Raw genomic sequence first — 17,890 nt, forward strand, 5'->3', positions numbered from 1 at the left:
TTCGGTCACGGGGGGCTTGGACCCCTGAGGTGCACAGGAGGGTACTGGCTTACTCTGTGCCGTGTGTGTCTGGTTTAGCCGCAGCACTACAAGCCCCCACACTTGGTGCGTCCCCCCACAGTCTGCAGGAGCCCCTCACTGCCCACACGGCACCGAGTTTGTTTTATCCCATTGAGCAAACGTCATAAAGCATGCTTCCACCAGGGAGGGGCAGTAGGTTTGATCTGAGTTAGTCGGCCTCGGGCAAAGGGATGTTCCCGTGGGAGGAGGGTCAGGCAGAGGGTAAAAGCAGCTCTTGTCTGGATTAGTCTTCCATAAAGACTGCCAAAACAAACTTGCTGCTTTAACTGGGACACATTTTGTTTTTAAATTATGATGTTTAGCTCTCTGCGTGATACAACTGTTAAGTTCATTAGTCGCTACTCTAGAGGCAGTTCAGAGCAGAGCAACCAGACTTATTCCAGGTCTGAAGGGAATGTCCTACTGAGAGACTGAGGAACTGAACCTTTTCACCCTGGAACAGAGGAGACTACGTGGGGACTTGATCCAAGACTTCAAAATCATGAGCCTTACCCATTGGTTCTTTGATGACCCCGTAATAATCTGGCGCGTCATTGGGGTCGACAGGTTCCAGGAAAGGCCAGGCCATCTTGTGAGCCTGTCGTGAAGAGAGAGGGAGAAGAAAAATAAAAGTTATGTAGTCTAGTGATCCAGGACAACTGAACAGAGAATGAGAGAGTGAATGAGCGAACGAGAGCCAGAGAGAGATCTTGCCTGTAAGGAACGCAGAACCCTTCTTAACCCTTCGTAGTCCTTGTCGGTGAGCGGCGTCAGGACGGTCATGGCATCCTCGGTGGACTGGCACTGCGGGCACACATACTCGTCGATCAGTGTGGCTTCACTCTGTAGGATGCCCACGCAGCGCCCGTGGTACCAGTTCTGGCAGCGGTCGCAGCCGATGTAGAACCTGGGAAGAAGGGCAGGCATTGGTCCGAGACGGGCAGGAAAACAGCGCTCACACAAACAACAACTAACTGTCTATATCTTGTGATGCTGCACTGGGCGCCACGATCAGGTGCCGGGCAGTTCGGGGTGATGCCTGATCGCGTCGCCCACTGCGGCGTCACAATATCTATACACACGCGCGCACACACACACACACACACACAAACACACACACACACACTTACTGCGACTCGTCATACGGCGTCCGGCAGATGCAGTAGAGCTCCTCGCTGCTGCCCTCCTGCGCCCGCTTGCACTCGTTGCAGATGTAGTCGTCCATGCGCTTCGCCTCCTTTTCCGTGATGCCGACGCACTCGCCGTGGTACCAGTTGGTGCACAGGTCGCAGCCGATGTAGAACCTGGAGGCCGAACACACGGTCAGGTGCGCCGGCCGCCAAATCAGCCACACTTTCACCATTTTACGTTCGATCTCTCCAGCTTTCTCTCACACACACATAGTAACAATGTATGACGATTGGGGGGTCTCGGGGGACTCACTTGGACTCGTCGTAGGGGGTCTTGCAGACGCAGTAAAGCTTTGTGTCCTTCTTGGCGTCCCTTGAGGTAGTGGAAATCATCTTCTTCTTCTTGGGCTTGCTGGTGGGCAGCGCTTCCCTCTCGTCCTCGCGCTTGCGCTTGTGCGCAGCGGCGGCCGAGCCGGGGGAGGCCATAGCGGAGGCGAGGGAGGCGAGGGTGGCAGCCTGGGCAGCGGCGGTGGCGGCGGCTGCCTGTGACGCAGCGGCCTGGGCCTTCTCCTTCTCCTTCTTCAGCTTGCTCAGGTCCTTCTTCAGCTCCTCCTGGGCGCAGAAGCAAAGATACATGTATGTTGAATTTAACTGCATAATAAAACTAAATTTCTCTCTCTAAACTACCTAAATGTAACTGTTAGACTATTCCAGTCTTCATCTGTATCCCAATCTAAAACCTAACTATCAAATTCTCTCATTTCCGATTTTTCCTTTTTTTTTTGGTGGTGAAATTGTTCTTAAAACCACCAAGAATGTACGTAATTAAACCGTATTTAGCCTAATGCGTCAATAATATTCCAAAAGGAGAGACTTTTCACTACAAACCTCTGTAGTCATCAGTAGGGCACCTGCCCCATTTGTAGCCCTTAAAAATAGCCTGCTGCCCAACCCCAGCTGACACAAACATTCCAAGCCAGGCCCCTACAAACCCACACCCAATCCAGATAAGACTATAGAAAAGCAATACAATTTACTAGGGTCTCTAATCCTGACCCCAAACCCAAATATATCCCTCATTTTCACACTTAAATGCAATCTATAGCAGAAGCTCTCACAATAATGCTCTCTAAGCCACCTAAACAGAACCAGAAGACCACTTGGCTGCCCTCACCTGAACCTCGAGCTGCAGCTCCTTGTCCAGCAGCGCCCTCTTCTTCAGGATCTCGGCCTTGAGCTGCTCCTTGTGCTTGAACAGCAGGGCGGACAGCTTGGTGGCGTTCTGTTTGCTGCGCTTCTGCTCCACCGACTCCTCGCGCTTCCTCTTCTTCGCCGCCTGCTTCTCGTCCTTATCGATCTTGTCCAGGATGAACTTCATCACCTGGTTGCACACGATCATCCTGGGGGGGGGAATGGGCAGGGACAGAAGGTGTAGAGAACACACGGAGGAACGAATCAGAGAGGTGCTTTGATGAGTGCGGTGTCTTAATTACAGCTCTTATCATGACCGGTGTGGGCGCAGCTTGGACCCCACTGTGAGATGTACACCGCTGCCCTGGTCTGAGCTTTACCACATCGCTACGTGTGCCTGAACTGTGGCCCTGTTTGAGGACATAGTATTTCACATGACCAGGACTGTATTTTTTTTTGCGTTTGTGTTGAATGATGTGTATTTTGTGAGTCACCCTGGGGAAGGGCACCTCCTACAAAAAAAATGTTGCACAAAAATAAATCACAAGCGTAACCATCAGAAGGAGGGCAGTTGACCTTGTGGGCCATCTGCCCCGGTGCTTTTCTAACCAGTCCCTCTCCACACTCAAGCCAAGCTTCTTCCTGGCTTTTTTATGGTGCCTCTGCCCTGGTTTAGGAACCACACGGCCAGTTGCACAGAAAACACCCCAACTATTCAGTAACTTCAGCACTCCAGGGGCGAGACAAAGCCCATTGCTTCTGTGGCACTGATGAGCGCTGCAGAGACGGGGACTCTGTGTCTGAGTCTGAGAGGGCTGGGTGAGCCGGGCTGCTCAGCGCCGTGTGGGAAAGGTCCCCATCTGAGCTGCGCAGGATCTCCCAGCTGTGGGGGTCGGGGGTCACGCTGGTTCCCAGACCGGAGGAATAAATGCAACGAAGCGCAGTACAGGCGATGCCGCAGAAAGACCCCCTCAACCCCCACCCCTCTGGGGGCTTTCGGTAAAACCACAAGCAAGTCTTTCCCAATCGTGTGAACACCTCCCACCCCCCTCTGAGCCCATCCCTCGTTAAGGAACTCTGATTCAACTCTGCATGTTTACATGACAGAGGGGTTGTCGTGTGTCACCCTGACTGAGTGCGGCGGACCCCCAACCCTGCCCGTACCTCTGGTTCTCCTCCCTCTCGGCCACAGACAGGGTCTTCTTCTGCTTCAGGTGCTCGATCACCGCGTTCTGCTTCATCACCACCTGTAAACACCGGCTGAGCGTTAAACCAGAGTGAAGAACACGCACACAGATATACAGATACTTGGACGGGGGCACAGACAGAGAGAGACTGGGACGCACGCACGCACGCACGCAGACAGAGACCGGGACGCACGCACGCACGCAGACACACAGAGAGACAGAGACCAGGACGCACGCACTCACACAGACACACAGAGACCGGGACGCACGCACGCACGCACGCAGACACACAGACAGACAGACCGGGACGCACGCACGCACGCAGACACACAGAGAGACAGAGACCAGGACGCACGCACTCACACAGACAGACAGACCGGGACGCACGCACTCACACAGACAGACAGACCGGGACGCACGCACGCACGCAGACACACAGAGACCGGGACGCACGCACGCACGCAGACACACAGAGACCGGGACGCACGCACGCAGACACACAGACAGACAGACCGGGACGCACGCACTCACACAGACAGACAGACCGGGACGCACGCACGCACGAAGACACACAGAGACCGGGACGCACGCACGCAGACACACAGAGAGACAGAGACCGGGACGCACGCACTCACACAGACAGACAGACCGGGACGCACGCACTCACACAGACAGACAGACCGGGACGCACGCACGCATGCAGACACACAGAGAGACAGAGACCGGGACGCACGCACTCACACAGACAGACAGACCGGGACGCACACACGCACGCAGACACACAGAGACCGGGACGCACGCACGCACGCAGACACACAGAGACCGGGACGCACGCACGCACGCACGCAGACACACAGAGAGACAGAGACCGGGACGCACGCACTCACACAGACAGACACACAGACAGACAGACCGGGACGCACGCACTCACACAGACAGACACACAGACAGAAAGACCGGGACGCACGCACTCACACAGACACACAGAGAGACAGAGACCGGGACGCACGCACGCACGCAGACACACAGACCGGGACGCACGCACGCACGCACGCAGACACACAGACCGGGACGCACGCACTCACACAGACAGACAGACCGGGACGCACGAACTCACACAGACAGACAGACCGGGACGCACGCACTCACACACACAGACAGACCTGGACGCACGCACTCACACACACAGACAGAGACAGAGACCGGGACGCACGCATGCACGCACACAGACAGATAGAGACCAGGACGCATGCATGCACACAGACAGACAGAGAGACAGAGACGGGGACGCACGCACTCACACAGACAGACCGGGACGCACGCATGCACACAGACAGACAGAGAGAGACAGAGACCGGGACGCACGCACGCACACAGACAGACACCGGGACACATGCACGGTGACGCTGCCCACCTGCTTCTGGATGATGTCGCTCGGGCTGGAGGCCTGCAGACTCTGCTCCCGCTTGGCCTCCAGCTGCTGCTGCTTCTTCTTCTGCTGCTGCTCACGAAGCTGCTGGATCCTCTGCAGCTGCTCCTGCACACTGGCCGTCTGGATGGTCACCACGTTCTGGATCTGGTGCGCCTGGACCTGCGCCCCCTGCTGGATCTGGATGGGCAGCTGCAGCTTGATCTGCTGGGGGACGCCGCTCGCCCCGCTGGCGCCACCCTGTTGGGCCTGGATCTGCGCCGCAACATGCGACGGGATCTGCGAGAACACCTGCACCTGCTGCTGCAGCTGCGGCACGGCAATCAGCTGGGGCTGCTGGAGCTGCAGCGCAGGCCGGGGGGGTGGCGGTGTGGGGATGGGCTGCGGCGAGAGCTGCGGCAGGGGCAGCGGAGGCCTGGCGCACGCGGTGTTCACAGTCTGCGTGGCCGAGAGGGTCTTCGCCTGCGGGGACGGAGTCTGGGCGGCTGGCAGTGGGGCCAGGGCCACCGGGGACTGGAGGGGTGTCTGGGCCGGGGTCTGCAGGGGCAGGTGTGCCTGGGGCGTGGCGGGGGGCGTGCCAGGGGCCAGCGCGGCGGCAGTGACCGGGGCGGCGGCCTGCTGGGCCGGCTGTGCGGGGGCCGGTGCCGGGGCGGGAGACTGGAGCAGAGGCTGCACCGGCTGCTGCACCGGCATCGCCAGCTGGGGCTTCGGCGGCGCTATCGGCTGGTTGGGAGGCTGCGGCTGCACCAGCTTCTGTTCGACGGGAGCTGTTGGTTCAGAGACAGACAGGCGTGAGTACGAAGCCTCCCAAGGATGTTACCTGGGACTCCAGCACATGGCGAGTCTGTACCTGGCACCGACGGGGTGGTGGTGGTGGCTGTGACGGCGGTCACTGTGGCGCTGGCGGAGGAGGCTGGCGGGGGCATGGGCGTGAACAGGAAGCGCTGCAGCTGGCCGTTGGGCATGGCGGCCTGCATGAGCTGTTGCCCGGGCCCTGGGATGACGGTCATGCCCTGGGGGATCACCTGCAGCTGCCCTGTGGTCTGGCCCTGGCCCTGGATCACCACGGTCAGGCCCTGGCTCCCGCCCTGCACAGACAGTACAGCACACGTCACACACGGCAAGAACACAGCACTGCTAAGGCCCAGCACGCTTTTTCCAGGGTCACGGGCACAGAGGGGAAAGACACACAATTGTTTTCTGGAACACACACACACACACACTCTTTATATTCCCTGATGCCAATTCCACTACTTCGCCAATTACATCCATCCATCAACACAAACACAGGAAATCAACAACTGCAAACTCTCCACTCAAGCATCACTACAGAACAACACACACACATACACAGATATCAATATAAATATAAATAAACAAAGAAAATGAGAGGTTGTCTCTGAAGGTACTTTCCTGTCGTGCTCCCGCTGGTGTCCTCACCTGTCCCTGTGTCAGCTGGGTGAGCTGCGCCAGGGTCAGCTTCACCTGGCCCTGCTGAGGCCGGGGGCCCTGAGGGGTCTGGGGGCTGGCCGGGAGGCCGGAAGGGGTGGCGGTTTGCGGCGGGGTGCCAACGGTGAGCGATCTCTGCCCGGTGCTGGTGTGCACTGTGCTGGCGTTGGAGATGGCGGTGGAGACCGGCTGCCCTCGAATGATCTGAGTCACCACCTGCTGCGTCTGACCCGCTGGGGGGGATAAATACACAAATAAACTGTATTGTAATTGACAAACTGTGCCAGTCAGGAGAGACCATTCACAACCAGCACAGACCATCGGCGTTCGTGACGGATCAGGACATACCACTTGTCTGCGCTCAAGACAACACCACCACCACCCGATACATCAATCGACAACTACGTTTAAACGGCCGCTTGCAAGAATGTGACTGTGGTGAAGGTGAAGATGGCGGAACACAAACAAACACATGAAGAAGCCGCAAGGGATCGGGCAGGTTCTCTCCGCAGGCTCCAGCGTTGGCCCGTGAAGCATGCCGGGCCGCGAGCCGCACCGCACACAGCCATGCAGCCGTACACGGGAGCAGAGGAAGGGAGAGGGACCTACTGGCTGGGAGAATACCTTGTTGAACCATCAGCGGCGTGCGGATGATGGTCTTGCCCAGGGTGGCGGTCTGCTGCAGGGGTGTGCGGATCACCGTCATCCCTGCGCGGATCTGCGTCCCGGCGGAGATGACCTGCGTGACAAACAGAGACACGGATACAGACACAGTTACTGTGTGAAATTGTCGTGTAAACATGCTTAGTCAAATCTAGTACTTTAGAATCACTTAGAAAAGAAGAAACAATGCTTCAGTGAAGAACAAATCTAAACACCACCGCTTCACCAGGCGCTGGCATTTCCGAGAGCCCCCAGGCTGGTGTACCGTGCAGCGCCTCCCAGGTCCTACAGTCACTCGGGGACCCTTACCTGCTGTGTGGTCGGGGAGCCCCCCACGCTGACGGGGGTGTTGGGCCGGATGTTGATGGTGGGGGTGCGCGGCTGGAATGAAGTGAAGGTTTGCTGGTTCCCTGCGGTGCTGGATGGAATGATCCCCAGGACTTTCTGTTGGACCTGAACCACACCTGGGAACCACATGGGTGGGGGGAGAAGGAAGGAAGAAAAATAATCCGATTTAGACAGCTGTGGGATTTGCCGGAATCTGCACACCTAAGATCGCACACCTGCTGACAAGCCAAGGTTGCTTTGAATCTGCTTTTTTAATTTTAAGGTCACTCTCTCCAAAGATCTTTCATTTCACAATTTTTCTTCATAAATACATAAACTGCATTTATAATATATGGGACACTTTGACCCAAACAGCCACCAAATTAAAGATAAAGTCAGACATTTTGTCCGTCTTTTGATTTAGTTTTTGAGGTCTCAGCCGTTTCCACGGTGACTGGAGAGTGTGTTCCCCTGACCCGACTTGATTCCCCCCCCACGTCCTGGCACGCTCCCGAGTCACACACAGACCTGCGTTTTGTTTTTGTGTTTTCGGAGAGCAAGCACATCTTTCACATTTTGTTTTTGCCAGGACTTTCATGCTTTCATGTGGACAGAAATTAACATGTACTTCCTGCTCGGTCTCGATATTTATTTATCTTTTTTTCCCCCCCTCCTTTTAATTATTCAGCCACAACTGATCCTTGAAAGATAGTCATGAAAACTTTGCCTTCGGGTCTTCAATGGGGGTTAGAAGTAACCAGGGCAGAGGATGTGAGCCTGGCACGGCTTCAAACCAGCACCTTCTTGGAAAAAATGTTGGATCGTGTGCGAGCGGAGAAACATGAAATAAGACGCACAGCGAGCTACCTGTCCGCTCGGCCCTCAGGAGAACCTTGTATTCATTCTCACTTCCTTAATTATTTCCAAAACAAACAACGGTTAAAACAGTCGCGTTGGAAAAACACACTGTCTGTTAATACCCCCTTTTTAACGACCTGCGGGCCCGGCTAGAGGGGAACTGTGTTTATTTGCGGAGTAATTTAGCCTATCCGCTGACGGCGGACCGCTCCCCCTCGCGTGCGGCAGCTCAAACCAATTCAGCTCCCCTTTCCTCTTTTTATTCCTTTCCCCACCTCTTCCTCAAAAGAATAAGAAACTGTCCCACAAAGAACCAACGAGGAGACACTCGAATACAAAATCCAAATTTGTCCTTACAGTTAGTTTGTGTATTTTAAGTTATTTATTATTATTAGTTTTGCCGTTTTTTTTATCCCCATCTGGAAGAAATGTTGATCAACCCCCTTTTCTGATCCAGCGCGCGGTCACTCCTGTCCTGCCACCCAGCGTCCTGTCACCCCTGCGCCCTGCCAACCCACGCCCTGGCTGCATACCTCCTTGCGTGGTTGGCACGTTGACAGTGACGATCTTGCTGTTGGCAGGAAGGGGCAGCTTGGCCGTGATCACCTTGCCTGCCATCGTAACCGGGCTGCCCGTGATCTGGAACGTCTGGCCCGCCGTGGCGACCGTGGTGGCCACCGTGGCTACGGAACTGGTAGACGCTACAAAGACACGCACGGTATTTTTATATACAATGACCCAGTTATACAGCTGGGTTTGTTCTGGTGAATTCTGGGTACAGCGCGTTGCTCGAGGGTTTGTCCCCCCCACCTCCCACGACCTGTGGACCCCCCAGCTCTCACCTGGGCTGCTCTGACCCTGCTTGACCCAAGAAGCGAAGGTCTGATGGAAGTTCTTGTTCTGCTGGAACGTCACTGCGGCAGGAGAGCCCATCTTGGTGGCCAGGACCACTTTGGTCCCGGGGGTGACCTGGCTGGTCAGGGAACCGACCATGACCTTCTGGGGGGTGGCCACAGGGGTGACTGCACTGTTGGTGGGCGTGGCGGTGGAGGCGGGGGTTGTGCCAGCGACAGGAGACTGTTTCTGCTGCTCCAGGCGCTTCTGGACGACAGGATGACGGGAGCAGGTCAGCAGGGTGCCGTATCGAACACGCAGTCCGTCACACGCCTGCAGTACTTCCTGCACCTCAACACCACTCACTCAACCAGCTCTCCTCTCAGACTACAAAGCTTCTAGAGAATTCATTCTTTATAAGTGTTAATTTTGCAGTTGCTCTGTATTTGTCATGCAAATGATTAAAACACTGGTCACAGGACCGAGTCAACAAAACACAGGGTAACAACAAACTTGGACAGTAAGTTTGTTATCACTGCTTAGGCAATTACTGTTTTATCTTTTCAACTGCGCATTCAACCCAATTCCACATTTGCACAATCAACCCATTTTGACAGGCAGGTTAAAAGCCATTCATATTGTAAATCAAGACACTATCGCAGTGCGGTTTCACACAGCGGATGCTGTGATTCAAGCTATTAAAATAAAATTGCGCGTCACAGATGCGATGCAAAATTAAACTCCCAGATTCCCCAATCTCCCCAGTGTTTCTCTTCACAGCATCCCTGGCTCTTGCATTTAACGCTGTGAAGTGCATCGGCTGGGCCATGCAATCAGCAAGTCTATAAGCAAAGCCTATTAGTTATTACTTTAGTCAAGGCTTCATACAGGAAAACAGAAAACAGAACTGATGCCATTCGAGTGGCAAGCCCCTTTATGCATCTATGGGTTTGTGCCCCCCACCCAGTTCAGTGAAGCCATTGCATTGCGGTACGAGGTGGGAGTAGCCTGCTGTCTTCCCACCTGTTGAGCAGCCAATCGCTGCTGCTTTAACTGAGCCTCCATTTGGGCCTTGAAATCCTCTGCTTTCTTCAGCTCACTAACCTTTGCCTGCTGTTCGGCGGCCTGGGCCTTCTCCTTCTCCACCCTGCAACGACAAGAGAGCACTGACAGGAGGCACTGCGGGACACGCCCCTGGGACATGCCCCCCCGAGACCACCAGCGCCACGGGGCAGGGGTGAGACATGCACGGGAAACACAGGAATCTCTCTCCAGACGAGTTAACCGCTGGCTAAGCAAACCGGGTGAACCGGCAAAGGTTCTTTAGATAAAATAACATGATATGGTCTTTTTCGATAGTTTTTGGATTTGTGAAGATGGCGGCCATGGTAACGCTAAAAAAAAACCTGTAAAAAAACTACTGAAGAAACACAAGGAACAGGATGACGGGAACTAAGAGGCTGGTGCATAAACGGGCATCACCAGAGAGCAAAGGGCAGTTTCTGACAGTCAAACAAGTCAGATCAGGGAAAAGGTCATCAGGGCCACAGCTGTGGCGAGCCGCCGTGCACGAAGGGGCCCGGGGCCCAAGGGGTGTGGCAGTCCCTTACCTCTCTGAGAAGGCTCTGATCTCCCACAGGTCCAGGTCCTCCTCCGCCACCCAAGTCTCGATCACCACAGGGCCCGTCTGCTTTGGGGCCTCGGGCTTCTTGGGCCTCAGGGCGCTCGAGCGCAGGCCCTTCCTCTGCGGTGTTGGCGTTTCTTTACGAACATGTTGAGAAACAAAGGAATTATTTGACAGGCGCATCGAAATACATTAAATCTACAGTTTTATTGATGAATATTTTTATTTTCACAGCTTTTTATACAGTTTGGAAAGTGTCATTATGGGTTCATGCAAACCCCCGACGTGTCACCTTGCCAATGGCTTACCTTTGGGTGTCTCCGGGACGCCGATGGGACAGATGATCTTGCGGATGCAGTACTCCGAGCGGATGCCGTACGGCCCCACGTCTCTGCGCTTGATGATCTCTGTGGTGGTGATCTCTGTCTCAGAGGTTTCTGCAGGAGAGACAGACAGAGTCAGTTTTACTCAAAGTTTCCTGTTCTTATGTCCAATATGGACGGTGTGGGTCACAAACACGTACAGCTTAGCACACAGACATGCTACTGGGGTGCGACTTGCCGGCACAAAATTCCTCTCTGTGCGCAAGCACAGACCGCCAAGCCCCCGGCCTCTGCACGCTTCGTCCTGTTGTATTGGGAGAGCAATCCGGCAGCACCCTGGTCACGTGCTATGATGTGAAGGTACAGATAAGGCATCCTCACCTGTGCGGGTGGTGCCCCCGGTGGTGGACGGCTTCACTGCCATGTCGTCCCACCTCAGACAGGCCCACAGCAGACGCAGCATCAGACTGACTCCTGCCAGCGACTTCACGGTCTGCAGGCGGTACCTAGGGTTAAAATTAAACTCCATTACCTCTCGTCACACATCACCTGCACACCTGCAGTCTTCAGATCGCCATGTATCGGAGTTGCTTTGTTTAAAAAAGCAATCAATAAATTAAAAAATCAATTAAATGAATGAATCCACGAGAACGGGACAGGGCGCCTACCTCCAGGTGATGCCGAAGGTGGGCCTGGGCGAGGGGTAGGGCCAGATGTCCAGGGCGGGCTTGGCGTTGTAGTTGAACACGGGCACTTCCCGGATGCCCCCCCGCCTCGCCAGCTTGCGCAGGTCGTCATTGGGCAGAACGAAGATGCTCTTCTTGCTGCTCTTGGTGACGAACTTGCGATATGACGGGAGCGCTGTGCCCGAGCGCGTCTTCTTCGTCCGGGAGAACTTGAGCAGCCGGACCCGGTCCCTGGTGGAGTACTCCTTGCTGACGGTCATGGTGGTGACCGAGGCAGCGCCGGCAGAATTGGTGGTGGAGTCCGTGAGCTTGGCCGTGACCGTGGTCTTGCTCTCCTCAGTTACGGAGACCACGGAGTCGGCCTGGCTGTCCCGCCTCGGCGAGGTGACCTTGGTGACGGTGGTCTTGGTCATGGTGGTCAGCGTGGAGATGGCGCAGTTCTCCGCCGTCGACAGCGTCGCGGGTTTGCCACAGTGTGTGCTGGACACCTCTGCGATCTGGACCGTCTTGGACTCAGTGGAGACCGTGGTTGTGGTGGTGGTGGTGGTGACCTGGGTGATGATGGTTTTCACGGCCTCCTCCTTCCCTTTCTCCTCCCTGCCGTTGGCTTCGGCCTTGGCCTCCGACTGGGCGTGGCCCTCATCCGAAACAAAGTCATTGCTGAGGCTGGACTCCTCCGCCGAGGGGATGGGGGATGGGACAATATGCTCGGCTGGCGAGCCCTCCGCCTCCATGGGCTCGCCCTCGATATTGCCAAGGCCTTCTTTGCCCTTGCCAGTGTCCACCGCCGCACTGCTGCTGCAGCTCAGGTCCGGCCGCGGCGACGTCACAGTGGAGTCCACCGTCTCGTCCACGTCGTTCTCCAGCTTGGCCACCTTGAGAGGAGGCAGGTATTCCTGGTCGCCCCCACAGCCTTTGTCTTTGCCATCGAGAACCATGGATGGACTGGCTGGCAGAGACAGTGGGTCCCGGCTTTGTTGCTTCTCTTTCGTCCCCTCTGCGGCAAGGTCTCCGTTCATCAGAGGCTTCGGCACCTCCCTGGTCGACAGGGCCCTGATCTCACTGTCAGGGTCGGCCGTCTTGGTGAGATTGTTGACCCGCCCCTCGACGTTGTTGGCCAGTTCCGTGTTCGAGGGCTCCTTGGCCGGCGGTCTGGAGTCCAGGATGGATTTTGTTTCTGCCACGTCTTTGCCGTTCATCTGTACCGGGGTTGGCGGCCGCAGGGTGTCCGCCTCGGCCGTCTCGTGGACTACGGTCTCCTCCACCCTCACGATGCCTGTGTCCCTCTGTATCTGGCCCTCTGGCTCCGATCCCTTCTCCTCATAGCTGTTCCTCCTGCCATTTTCCTCTGTGAGCATCGGCTCAGAACCGTCCTCTGCCGGATCTGCCCGGCCCAGCTCGTTCGGTAGTTCGGTCTGCTTGGGCTCCGGGACAGTGGGATCCGCCGGTGTCTCCGAGTCCCTGTTCTGCTCAGTCTGGGAATCCAGCTCGCCGACAGCCACTGTCCCCGGGGTCTCGCTCTTCTGAGTACTGCCGTTCAGCTCTGGGCTTGCCTGCGCCAGGGGCGTCGGTTCTCTCGAGGATGTGACCTGGTTGCCGGTGTCCCCGCAGTTGCTGCCATGCGCTGCAGAGCTGGTGGCTGTGGCAGTGCTGGTGCTCTCAGGCTCTGCTACAGTCTGGACATCGCTGCTGTTCTCTGTCCTGATGGGTTCGGGCAATGGTTCGGGGGCAGCAGGGGCCTGATCTTTACTTGCCGAGTCTGTTTTCAGGTCAAATTTGTCCGCATCCCCTGAGCTCTGAACCTTGTTTAACTGTTCCTGCGGTTGAGGCTCAGGCCCGGGCTGTCGTCCCATGGCAGCGGCATCACCGTCCTTGTGAAGCGAATGGCTGAGCGGTCGGTCGGTGGTCTCCACGGTGGGGGGCCCTACCGCAACCTTCTCCCCGTTCTCCTGCTGACCGCATATTTGGTTCTCAGGCACAGCCCTTGTGGGACACATGGCCACCTGGGCCTCAGGCTCTTTGGGAGCGGCTCCCACAGAAACCGGACAACTGTTCTTACTCAGGGGATCTAGCCTGGACAGCCCAGCCTCCGCCAATGAGCTGGCAGCTTTGACCATCAAAGGGGCCACCGTCCTGTCCGCAGCGCTGGCCACCACCAGCTTTTCCTCAACTTTGACCTTCAGTGGGGCCAGGGACATGGCTTTCTCCGGGGCTCCTCCCGGCCTAGATGACAGCTTGAGCCGCTCGAGCCTCTGCTTCTCCTCCAGGGTGAACTGTTTGACCCGGCGCTCCAGCAGGCCGTCCAGCTTGGAGGCCTTCACCTTCTTCCTGTAGGCTGTGCGCAGCTGGAAGCCCTCGCTGACGTTCACCACATCATCGTAGAAGGTCTTGGCCGTGGGCGTCTCCGGCTTCCTCTCCTCCTCATCCTCCTCCGCCTCCTCGTCCTTGATGGGCTTCCCCTCCATGCCTTGGCTCCTGCTCTCGCTTTTCTCTGGAAAACATGCACATACACGGTTAGACCTTCCTTTGTCCCTGGTGGACGTCTGCGTGTCCTTGCCGTCCTGCTGCTTAGAGAACAGACATAACAGGCTTATCCTGCGATGAAACACAGACAGATATGCATGAACTGACAAAACACAAATACCTTTTTCTTCCTTTGTTTCCAGGGCTGCAGGACTGGCGTCGACTTCCATTTTCTCCGCCAGCTTTTCCTCTTCCTGGCCTGCTGGACTCTCCTCCTTCTTCTCTGCAGCCTCGGTGCCAAGGCTGGAGTCCTGGTCCTTCTCCGGTGAGCTCTTGGCCGACTCTCTAGAGGAGTTCTCTCTCTCTTGGGCTTCGGCCTCCGCTCTTGCCTTGGAGGCAGGTTTCCGCTTATCAAGGTCGGAGGCTGAGCTCTCCTTCCCACTCTTAGCGGCTGAAACAGACAAAGCCAGTCAAGTCAATGTATGAATTAATTAATATTGTAAGAGTTGCAGTTAGTGAGTGAGTGAGTCAAAGTGTGCAAGAGAGAGAGAGACCCGAGTGAAAGTGTGAATGAGTGATTGTGTGAGTGCGCAATAGTGGAGAAGCGCCTGAGCATGATGTCCAGGGCTCCAGTAACAGGTGGGGGGACCCAGGGGCCACACTTGCCTTCCAGGGCCTTGCGGTAGTTGACGTTGGTGTTTCCCGGCAGCCGTGGCAGGAAGCGCTGGACATGGGTTTTGCTGATCCAGCTCCAGCCGCCGTAGCCCGTGACGCGGTACTCTTCCCCCTTCTGTTTCCACACCTGCGGACGGGAAGCGAGAGGAGGCACGGCGCGGTTAGACCGAGGGGAACCAGCGGGGGGGGCGAGGGTGAAGTTCCCGGCCGGTACCGGGGACGCTGGGGTGTTCTGGCGTGACACAGGGTCCATGCTGCTCACCTGGTGCTTGATGGGAATGGTGTACTTCACCCAGGTGGCCTGCTGCATCGTCTCCTCCTCCTCCAGCTTCCTCTCCCTCTTCTTCACCTTCTCCTTCTCCTCCCTCTCGATGGAGGTCATGCGGTGTAGCCTGCAAACGCAGACAAGGAGCTCAAGCCCACTCCCATCAAAGGCCACCAGGGGGAACTCCCTGGTTGTCTTTGGCGGGGGGCCATGGTTCCATACAGCAGGTCTGAAGTGTCCACAGAGAACAGCGCCAAGCTCTTAAACCACTATTGCATTGCCGGGGGGGGGGGGGGGGGGCGGCGTCTGCTTCTGCATGAAAGAGCCGCCCCGGCCTTTAGTGGGAAGATGTGGTAACGCTGGAGGAACAGGTAGCGCTCCAGAGTAAATATTGCCCCATACCGAGCGTCTGCCCCTTGCCTCCCCCCGGCCCAGCTTTATAGACGTCCACAGGGACAGCTTCTAAACAGGACAGCTGGGACTCCTCACAAGAACATCAAAATAAGTTATTTATTGGTTAACAACTTATATATATATTTTTTCTTCTTTTCTGCTCAAGTCTTTAAACTGTACATAGCATCCCTCTTACATCCGGTCTCACTGTTATAATATGTACAGACGGGAGATAAATTAAAGGAAAAACCTGAAAAATGAGGAACATAACGAATGCAGATGCCTCCAAACAGGTGTACTGCATGATACAATTAAGCAATTAACATCCTATCATGCTCTGTGCCATGTATAAAAATGCTGAGCAAGCCCAGCTGACCTCGAGTTTGGATCAAGATGGCAAGAGGAAAGGATCTAAGTGACTTTGAAAGAGGGGTCATTATTGGGGCGCGAATGGCAGGAGCTTCAGTCACAAACTGGCTCGTGTTCGAGTGGGCGAGTGCATGTGTGGGACACCAAGAGAACGGTACAGGCCTGACTGCTTGACCCCTACAGTGAGGGGGTCCAGAGGCTCTGTTATGCTGTGGGGGGCATATTCTTGGCATGGTTTGGGTCCACTTAATAATAAAACTATTTTCTATAGCGCCTTTAAAACATCTCAATCTCTTTTGAGCATCTCAAAACGCTTTACAAGAAAAAAATTAAAAAACATTGAAATACAAAAAAAACAAAAAACACAGAAAACATACAATCAGACTAATTTAAAAAATAATACAATAATAAATCACAAAATAATCACAGAAAAGCAGTCCTAAAAAAGTGAGTTTTAAGAGAAGATACTAAATACTAAAAGATTCAGCATGTCTAACCTCAGAAGAAAGAGAGTTCCACAGTTTTGGAGCAAAAGAAGAGAAAGCCCCGTCACCCACAGAACATAGACGAGTAAGAGGAACAGTTAAAAAAAAACAGATTCAGAGGAGTGGAGATCACGCATAGGAGTGTAGGGGGTTAAAAGTTGTCCCCTTAGAAGGAGGGGTCACTGCAAATCATTACAAAGTTATTCTGAGTGATCACCTTTATCCTATGGTGAAACACTTCTATCCTGATGGGAGTGGTCTCTTCCAGGATGACAATGCCCCCATCCACAGGGCACGAGAGCTAACTGAATGGTTTGATGCACACCAGATCTCAACCTAATTGAACACCTGTGTCAGATTTGGGATTTTGGACCGACGTGTTAGACAAGCGCTCTCCACCTCCGTCATCAAAACACCAAATGAGGGAGTATCTTTTGGAAGAATGGTGTTCATCCCTCCAGTAGACTCCAGAGACTCGTAGAATCTGTGCCAAGAGCATTGAAGCTGTTCTGGTGGCTCGTGGTGCCCAACACCTTACTGAGACACTATGTTGGTTTTTCCTTTAATTTGTCATCCGTCCGTATAACACATACATACATACATACATACATAAAGGGGTTAAAAGTTGACAATGCTAATGTTTTTCCTAAAACATTGAGAGGTTGTCTTTATATTTCTGGCATTGCCACTCCCTGCGGTGACCATCACTGCGGTGTGTTGGAGCTTACCTGGTGTGTCCCAGCGCGTCCTTCCACACGGGCAGCATGACCACCGGCTTGATGGCGCACTCGAGGATGGCCAGCGCCAGGGCGAACTCCCGGGCCTTGCTGCACATCTGCACCGCCTTGATCCAGTTCGACCTGCCAACACAGAACAACCGTGGTCACTGAAACGGGATGGGCGAGCGCCACGGCCGAGAGCGAGAAGGGCGGAGGGAACAACCACGTGACACTTCAAGAATAAATACACAGGTAAAACTCTCCAGAGATGAAAAAAGCGATATGGTGTTCCTGGTGAGGTTCTGGAAAATGCCAAACCACACCAGCTGAAGGAAGCGAGAAGGCCTTACCGATGCGAGGCCCAGTTGGGGTGCAGGAAGGGCGCGGGGATGTTGTTCTCCAGCTGGATGATGGTGAGCCGCAGCGTGGAGATGGTGAGCACCTTGGAGCCGTGCACCGAGCCATTCCACTTGAAGTCGCCGGCGGGCGTCATGCAGAACTTGTGCGAGAGGTGGCGTCGCTTGTCGTGGTCCTCGCGGTGCTGGTGCTTGTTGAGCGCCAGGGCGTTGGTGCTGAACTGGTTGTGGTAGACGCGGTACTTGCCCTCCTGGCCCAGCTTGAAGAAGTTGCTGAGGTTGCCCTTCATCACTATCTCCTTCCGAGTGCTGAGGCGGGACACCTCCCCTTGGGAGTTCACTACCAGGACCTGGGGGAGAGGAGACTCGGTAAAAACACACAGCAGGTGAAGGCACTGACTGGT

General features: G+C 55.2%; 1 protein-coding gene across 1 annotated transcript in view; it reads right to left on the reverse strand.

Annotated features, from left to right (window-relative positions):
• The window catches only part of bptf (bromodomain PHD finger transcription factor), a 41,688-nt gene that overhangs the window by 5,880 nt on the left and 17,918 nt on the right, over positions 1 to 17,890 (reverse strand). The window contains exons 8-30 of the mRNA XM_066704248.1: positions 17,481 to 17,836; positions 17,140 to 17,271; positions 15,162 to 15,291; positions 14,891 to 15,026; positions 14,406 to 14,675; positions 11,744 to 14,252; positions 11,457 to 11,581; positions 11,061 to 11,189; positions 10,739 to 10,889; positions 10,152 to 10,275; positions 9,137 to 9,395; positions 8,828 to 8,995; positions 7,419 to 7,573; positions 7,071 to 7,185; positions 6,438 to 6,679; positions 5,848 to 6,085; positions 4,983 to 5,764; positions 3,546 to 3,628; positions 2,365 to 2,590; positions 1,504 to 1,802; positions 1,191 to 1,364; positions 775 to 967; positions 574 to 658 (exon numbers count right to left, since the gene is read on the reverse strand). Coding sequence (XP_066560345.1) covers positions 574 to 658; positions 775 to 967; positions 1,191 to 1,364; positions 1,504 to 1,802; positions 2,365 to 2,590; positions 3,546 to 3,628; positions 4,983 to 5,764; positions 5,848 to 6,085; positions 6,438 to 6,679; positions 7,071 to 7,185; positions 7,419 to 7,573; positions 8,828 to 8,995; positions 9,137 to 9,395; positions 10,152 to 10,275; positions 10,739 to 10,889; positions 11,061 to 11,189; positions 11,457 to 11,581; positions 11,744 to 14,252; positions 14,406 to 14,675; positions 14,891 to 15,026; positions 15,162 to 15,291; positions 17,140 to 17,271; positions 17,481 to 17,836 — 7,081 coding nt within the window. The remainder of the gene's footprint in view (positions 1 to 573; positions 659 to 774; positions 968 to 1,190; positions 1,365 to 1,503; positions 1,803 to 2,364; positions 2,591 to 3,545; positions 3,629 to 4,982; positions 5,765 to 5,847; positions 6,086 to 6,437; positions 6,680 to 7,070; positions 7,186 to 7,418; positions 7,574 to 8,827; positions 8,996 to 9,136; positions 9,396 to 10,151; positions 10,276 to 10,738; positions 10,890 to 11,060; positions 11,190 to 11,456; positions 11,582 to 11,743; positions 14,253 to 14,405; positions 14,676 to 14,890; positions 15,027 to 15,161; positions 15,292 to 17,139; positions 17,272 to 17,480; positions 17,837 to 17,890) is intronic.

Source organism: Amia ocellicauda, chromosome 5 (assembly GCF_036373705.1).
Source record: "Amia ocellicauda isolate fAmiCal2 chromosome 5, fAmiCal2.hap1, whole genome shotgun sequence".
In the NCBI taxonomy this organism is placed as follows: Eukaryota; Metazoa; Chordata; class Actinopteri; order Amiiformes; family Amiidae; genus Amia; species Amia ocellicauda.